This window comes from Solanum stenotomum, chromosome 6 (genome assembly GCF_019186545.1).
Source record: "Solanum stenotomum isolate F172 chromosome 6, ASM1918654v1, whole genome shotgun sequence".
Classification (NCBI taxonomy): Eukaryota; Viridiplantae; Streptophyta; class Magnoliopsida; order Solanales; family Solanaceae; genus Solanum; species Solanum stenotomum.
The window spans coordinates 51,792,823-51,800,909 of NC_064287.1; the positions used below are offsets into that span (position 1 = coordinate 51,792,823).

Sequence of the window (8,087 nt, forward strand, 5' to 3'; positions counted from 1 at the left end):
CGTACTGTTATTTGTGCATTTGAATGTACAAAGTAATATTGTTGTCGACTCAAAATAGAACGTGAGGTGGGAAAAGATAACTTATGGTTCCAATTCTTCCACAACGAAACTCTTTTGGACAAGATTTACTCTCTAATTGAACTAAGTTGAAGATAAGCCGATGAAACATAGAGAACATAGCAGAAAAGGTCTAACTCTAAACTTCAACAAGTAACGAACAGAAAATACTGCTGGCATAACCACAGGGTTACAGGACAAGAGGTCAAACCCTGAAATGCATGGTAATTAATCAGAACAAGGCACCATTCATCAGAGAAGTAATTAGCTGCTACGAGAATATTTAACTTGGCAGCACAGGGAAATCTTCGTACCTCAATTGGTTGGCTACCTGAACTTTCACCTTGTTGATGTTGGTGTTCAATTCCCCATCTTGTAATCCCCTCCCCCATTTCCCCTTCCCCTACCACCAATTTTTATATTTATCTTCTTCTTTTTTTAAAGTTAGCTGCGCAAAATTGTGGTTAACACATAATCCAAATGCTTAATGCAGCTGTATCTTGATGCCCAGATGATCAAACGATACTTTTTTGTGCGGTTGGTAATCACAAGAAAAGAACCTAAAGCACGGTGCGTAATCATAAGATAAGGTTCTGCATAATTATACTGGAAAATTTACTGCTAGATAGGGGCATACTGGTAGGTGGGCAACTCGAAGTATGAGGCCTGTCAGTGCAGAAACATTTGAATTGATAATCGATAACATCAAATCCGCAACGTCCTCCACTTTCTGCACACTCACTGCAATTACTAGCTGTCCATCTCAATCTAAAGCCCCTTCTCAAAAGCATCAGATAGTCAACATCTCGACTACTTCCCTCATCTCCAAGCATTATTTCTACTGGTGCCATTACATGTTTTTCACACACTTGTAATGCAGACTCAAAGCTCTCATCCTCAGCAAACATTGCAAGACCCCAATCATTCCCATTTTCTCCACCACAACCAAAACCAATCATGTGCTTCGAAAGATTCTCAGATATCGAACCATTACACTTTGACAGCAAGTAAATTCTTGATACCTCAACAAACTTAAAAGGGCGATTATCGAGTGACACATTCTTGATATCAGAAACACATCCATTCCTTACACTACTATTAAAGACTGAATTTTTAAGCTGAAAAGTATGATCTTGATATCTAATATCTTCAACTATATACTCATTTCCAGCAATATGTACAACAGGAAACCCTTGTTCACTACAATTTAGCCCAAATCCAGGGTACCCACAATAAGATTTTTGAACATCTTGAATATAAAATGGAAAGCTTATTCTTGGACCATATCTACAATTTACTGGTTTATTACATACTACAAACTGTGGATCGACAGCACAACATTTATCTATTTGCAGAATGAAACAGAAAACACAAATGTTTAATGATACTATCAAGATATACCTTTTTCTTGGTTCATCTGTAATCTTGAAAACAGCTGAAAATATACAAACTAAACAAGTAGATAATGAAAATTATACTAAAAAGAGAAAAGGGGTTTCTTGGGTTTATTCCTATAGAAGAAAGATTGATTTTTTAAGCAAAAAGATGGATTTTTTTGCTCTCTGCAACTGGCTCTGACAGAAGGGTTGACTATGTATCTACCTCATTTCTCAGAAAGATTGAATTTTCAAGAAAAATTTTTAATCAAAAAAATAGAAGTTGCATTTATTGACCAATAAACTTTTTGACTGATGATTAATTAGCTTTAAATGGCAATAAAAATGGCTGCTTTAGAGAGATTAGTCATATTCACAGTGGATATATTATATTATATTTCAATAAAAGAGGGACACGAGTTTCTTGCTCATATGTCTGCAGCAATTTGCAGCTACCCTGTAGAAGCAAGAATGGATTTTTAGCTAGCGTCTAGTTATAGATTTTGAATAATCATATTTATATTACTATATTATAGAAGAGTCTAACTATCAATGATCCAATAAGATCACTACTAATGTCCAATATATTTATAAAATATATAAGTGGACCTCATCACCTTCCACTTAAATACTACATATTATATATTATTAATTACTATACTATAAATCACTATTAATATCCAATATATTTATCAACCTATATAAGTGGGCCCCATCACCTTCCACTTAAATACTACATATTATATATTAATTACTATACTATAAATGACTTAAATACTCCATATTATCTATTACAATAATTAACAATTATTTGACACTTTAAATTCTATCAATGCCATATAAATTAGGATAAAAAACCTAACATATAATATTTAAATATATTTAAAAATAATATAAGTAATACTATACATTACAATAATTAACAGCTTAATTATTTAAAACTTATATAAAAAATTTAATTGACTCTCTAAATTCTATTGGTACCACATAAAATAGATTATATAATAAACATATATTGTTTGAAATTGACGAAAAAGAAACAATAAATTACAATAATTAATAAAAAAATAGTCCACTCCAAAAAATCTATCAATTAACAACATATATTGTTTGAAATTGACGAAAAAGAAACTATAAATTACAATAATTAACAAAATAAATCTCTCGACTCCAACAAATCTATCAATTAATGCCACATAAATTGGGACATGGCAAATAACATATATTATTAAAAAATTAGGTTCAAAATGTACTATAAAATACAATAATTAACAACTTAATATATTAAAGAGACATATAAAAAATGGTTAATATTTGAAATTCTGCGTGTGCCACATAAATTAGAACAAACAGAGTAATAAATATTATTTTCAAAATTATGTAAAAAAAAAAGTACTACAAATCACAATAGCTAACAATTTAAAATATTTTTAAAATCATATAAAAATTTCAATAACTTCTCAAATTCCATAATATAACACTTAAATACTACATATTATATATTAATTACTATACTATAAATGACTTAAATACTCCATATTATCTATTACAATAATTAACAATTATTTGACACTTTAAATTCTATCAATGCCATATAAATTAGGATAAAAAACCTAACATATAATATTTAAATATATTTAAAAATAATATAAGTAATACTATACATTACAATAATTAACAGCTTAATTATTTAAAACTTATATACAAAATTTAATTGACTCTCTAAATTCTATTGGTACCACATAAAATGGATTATATGATAAACATATATTGTTTGAAATTGACGAAAAAGAAACAATAAATTACAATAATTAATAAAAAAAATAGTCGACGAAATTGACGAAAAACAAATTATAAATTACAATAATTAACAAAATAAATCTCTCGACTCCAACAAATCTATCAATTAATGCCACATAAATTGGGACATGGCAAATAACATATATTATTAAAAAATTAGGTTCAAAATGTACTATAAAATACAATAATTAACAACTTAATATATTAAAGAGACATATAAAAAATGGTTAATATTTGAAATTTTGCGTGTGCCACATAAATTAGAACAAACAGAGTAATAAATATTATTTTCAAAATTATGTTAAAAAAAAGTACTACAAATCACAATAGCTAAAAATTTAAAATATTTTTAAAATCATATAAAAATTTCAATAACTTCTCAAATTCTATAATATGATATAAATTAAAATAAAAAAATAATATATATTGGGCCCGTGCTGGCACGGGATTCTATATCTAGTATATATATATATGTTTGGCTATAAAAATTTGAGCTAACGTTTGATTATAAATTTTGGATCAAATTTTAAAATTTATCTTTAAATATTTGTATAACTATAAAATTTGATCAGATTTTAAATGAAGCAATCTTCAGTATTTTCAAGTTTTCAAAATCAGGCTCATTAAGCTTTGAGAAGAAAACTCATTTAACTGATAAAACTACAAAAAAATGAATTATGTAAAATGTGTATTCAAATAAAACTTTAAAATCCAAAAACTCAAATTTCAATTTTCAAGTTTAATCGCCAAAATTTGTGTCCAAACGAGAGCTTAATTTATGAAGGGTATTTTTGTCCATTTGTATTAAACCAAATTCTATGCTCAAAAGGCTTTAATCATTCAAAAAATTGGAGAATCAATAGAGGATTAAATATTCTAAGGTTTTTTACAAGAGGGAAAAGGGTCAAATTTACTTTAGTATTATTGAGTTAATAACTTTGATAGTCACTCAACTATCAACTTTTTTCACAAAAAGTCAATCAACTTTCATTCTCAACTCAAAATCACTCAACTATCAACTTTTTTCACAAAAAGTCACTCAACTTTCATTCTCAACTCAAAAGTCACTCAACTATGCCTTCTTTGTACAGAAAGTCACTCAACATATTTAATTATTTTATTTCACTAAAATTTTCTAACATGGAATTTTTATTTTTAACCAAAATTTTAAGAACCAAATATATATCCATTTAAACCATTTAATGACCCGCCCCATTTAATCCGACCCACTAAGTCATTAAAAAGTCATCAATCATCACTTACAGTATGTGCAAATTGCTGCAATTAGAAGAAAATCTAATCTTAACCTATATTATATATATATTCAACTGAAAGCAGTACACATAGTATAAATGGATTTATGAATCTATAATATATGTTAAGAGAGAATGACGACTTTTTAATGATTTAGCGGATCGAATTAAATGTGTCGGATCATTAAATGGTTTGAATGGATATATATTTGGTTCTTAAAATTTTGGTTAAAAAAAAAAATCCATGTCAGAAAATTTTAGTGAAAAAAATAATTAAATATGTTGAGTTACTTTCTGTGCAAAGAAGGCATAATTGAGTAACTTTTGAGTTGAGAATGAAAGTTGAGTGATTTTTTGTGAATGTAGTTGATAGTTGAGTGACCATCAAAGTTATTAACTCTAGTATTATTCGAAAATGAATAATATCCTTGTCTATTAAACTTTTGAATTTTTTATCTAGCATTACTTACACTTTGTGAAAGAAAAAAATTGTTTTTTTTCTATTTGACTTCTTGGAAAGCTCCAACTCGAAGGTAATTTTAAACTATAATAAAAAGTTGAATGGTAATTTTTTTACATTTTCTTCCAAGAATGAAATTCATCCGCTTGTCAGTGGAAGTATATGTTAATTATTAGTACGAGACGATTTGTTATCTATATGATATATTTGATTAATTTAAATTTGTGTCACCTATAGACGGATCTATTAAAAGAGAAAATGTTTCCTTTTAGAAATTCTTTCATTTTCAAAGTTTATATCTGAAATCTCATATAAAAAATACAAATTACAAATTTTGTTATTCCACATGTCTTTTTATATAAAATAATCTCCTAAACAAAGATCTTAGATTCTCTTAAAGCAATATACAAATTTTGTCGTAAACACATTATTAATCATCCATACGATCAATTCAATTGTATCAACAACAACATATCCAGTGTAATCCCACAAGTGGGTCTAGGAAGGGTGGGATGTAGGCAAACCTTAACCTACTTTTCTGAGGTAAGAGGTTGTTTCAGATAGACCCTCAGCTCAAAGAAACGTTTTCATAGCAGGATTCCAAGAAAAATAGACAACAAATAACAAGATATAAGGCAAATGAAGCAACAGATAGTAATACACATTAAAGAATAAGAAACTATGCGACTACTAAATAATACTACTAATAAGGATTAAATCAGCTGTATCATGTCGCCTAAATCATCAAGTTATATTTTTTGGGTGCTTGTAATCACATGAAAAGAACCTAAAGCACGGAGTACAATCATAGGATAAGGTGCCATGGAAATTTGATTTATCCTTAGAAGCTATAAGGATATTTCCTTGGCTACACTCTGTTGTAAACACATTATTAATCATCCATAGCTATATCCATTCGATTAATTCAGCTGTATCTTGACTAAATCATCAAGCTATCACACGAAAAAACCTTAAAGCATGGTGCCTAGCATATCATAAGGTGCTGCATAATTATACTGGAAATTAACTGGTATTTAAGGTGATAGGGGCTTACTGGAAGGTTGGCAACTCGATGCATGAGGCCTGTCAGTGCAGAAACATTCGAATTTATAATCGATAACATCAAATCCGCAACGTCCTCCACTTTCTGCACACTCACTGCAGTTACTTGAAATCCAGCTCAATCTAAACCCCCTTCTCAGTAGCACTTGATAGTCAATAAATCGATTACTTCCCTCATCTCCAAGCATTTCTACTGGTGCCATTACATGTTTTTCACACACTTGTAATGCAGACTCAAAGCTCTCATCATCAGCAAACATTGCATAACCCCAATCATTCTCATTTTCTCCACCACAACCAAAACCAATCCTGTGCTTCAAAAGATCCTCGGATATCGATCCATTACACTTTGACAACAAGTAAATTCTTGATTCCTTAACAAACTTAAAAGGGCGATGATCGAGTGACACATTCTTGATATCAGAAACACAACCATTGCTTGTAGTAATGTTAAAGACTGAATTTTTAATCTGAAAAATATCATCTTGGTATGAAATATCTTCAACTATATACTCATTTCCAGTAATATGTACAACAGGAAACCCTTGCTCACTACAATTTAGCCCAAATCCAGGGTACCCACAATAAGATTCTTGAACATCTTCAATATAAAATGGAAAGCTTATTCTTGGACCATATCTACAATTTACTGATTTATTACATACTACAAACTGTGGATCAACAGCACAACATTTATCTATTTGCAGAATGAAGCAGAAAACACAAAAGTTTAATGATGCTATCAAGATATACCTTTTTTCTTGGTTCATTTTCAGTCTTGAAACAGCTGAAAATACACAACTAGACACGTAGATAATGAAAAATGTACTAAAGAGAGGAGGGATTCTTCCTTTTTTTACCTTCTTGATAGCAAAAAGTTGACTTCATTTAGTCTACATATCCTCTACAACTCTGTATCTACCTCATTTATTAGAAAGTTGAATTTTCAAGATTAAACTTGACTGGGGTCAAGCTTCTTTTTGTTTGACAAGCATGGCGCCCATACAACGTGTGTGCACCTTGAATAATTATACGGGATACTTGTCACCTCTCATTAGTAAAAAGTACCAGATAACTCTACCGGGATCAAGTTTTTAACGAAGAAGTTGCAATTATTGACTGATAAACTCTTTGACTAAGCTTGAAATTGTAATAAAAATGTCTGCTTTTGAGACATAGTCCATATTCACACAACATAAAGAAAATGTAGAAGATACCACTAAGGGAGGAGGATGTTGTTCTTTTTTTTTTCTCCCTTTTCACATACTTGTGGGCTTACATAAAATAGGTACTTGTCTGATATCAAGATGACTTCACTTGGTATTCACATTCTCTTGACTTTTCGAGTTGATTTCTTAAATGGTCACTCAAAATGTAGATTCCATCCCACAACCAGGGGTGGATGCGCGGAGCTAGAAAGCTACCTTACCTATAAGTTTGGCTAAACTCAATAATTTAAGTCCAACTTGACTTGGGTTTGATTACTTTCTGGCAACCATAGGCCCCTCCGTATGCTAGACTAGACTGTCAGTGACAACGTCAAATCACAATATATTAATTTAGAATCTAATGAAAATTTGCTTGTATTAAAGAGAACAATTGCAAGAAAGTCAATGTGGTGCTGAGGGAGAGGAAACACCAATGCATTGCTTACTGAAATTCTTGATTCCGCTTCATTGTCCTAAAATTCAAAATTCATAAAGTTGAAATCATGATACCGCTTCATAAAAAGCACACTGCAAAAAAACATTGCTTAAAATCATTTGAGCATATAACATTACATCATAACTTTGTGACTTGCGCAACCACTTCGAAATAACTTTAGATACATAGTGTCTAAAATTAGGCCTGACAAGTCATATGCAACTTCAAACGTAACATATTTAAAGTTATCCGGAGTGAATGAGTATGTCACAAATCATGGCAATCACCAGGAGTTTAATATAAATGTACTGATGAGTTTTTTTTTTTGGATAAATGAGCTTGCCTAGAGTTTTACGTTACGAATTCAAATTAGTCAGACTAATGAATTTCGATGCTCAATGGTTACATAACAACTTTATAATATATCATTGCAAG

The 8,087-nt window shown here is 29.9% G+C and overlaps 2 protein-coding genes across 2 annotated transcripts in view; both read right to left on the reverse strand.

The window, feature by feature from the left end:
• LOC125866672 (LEAF RUST 10 DISEASE-RESISTANCE LOCUS RECEPTOR-LIKE PROTEIN KINASE-like 2.1) overlaps positions 1–6,809 on the reverse strand; it is a 32,785-nt gene extending 25,976 nt beyond the window's left edge. The window contains exon 1 of the mRNA XM_049546983.1: positions 6,001–6,809. Within this exon, the coding sequence (XP_049402940.1) occupies positions 6,001–6,778 (778 nt within the window). The 5' untranslated portion in view covers positions 6,779–6,809. The remainder of the gene's footprint in view (positions 1–6,000) is intronic.
• Positions 6,810–7,717: 908 nt separating this feature from the next.
• The window catches only part of LOC125868877 (uncharacterized), a 12,536-nt gene continuing 12,166 nt past the window's right edge, over positions 7,718–8,087 (reverse strand). The window contains exon 5 of the mRNA XM_049549444.1: positions 7,718–7,744. Coding sequence (XP_049405401.1) covers positions 7,718–7,744 — 27 coding nt within the window. The remainder of the gene's footprint in view (positions 7,745–8,087) is intronic.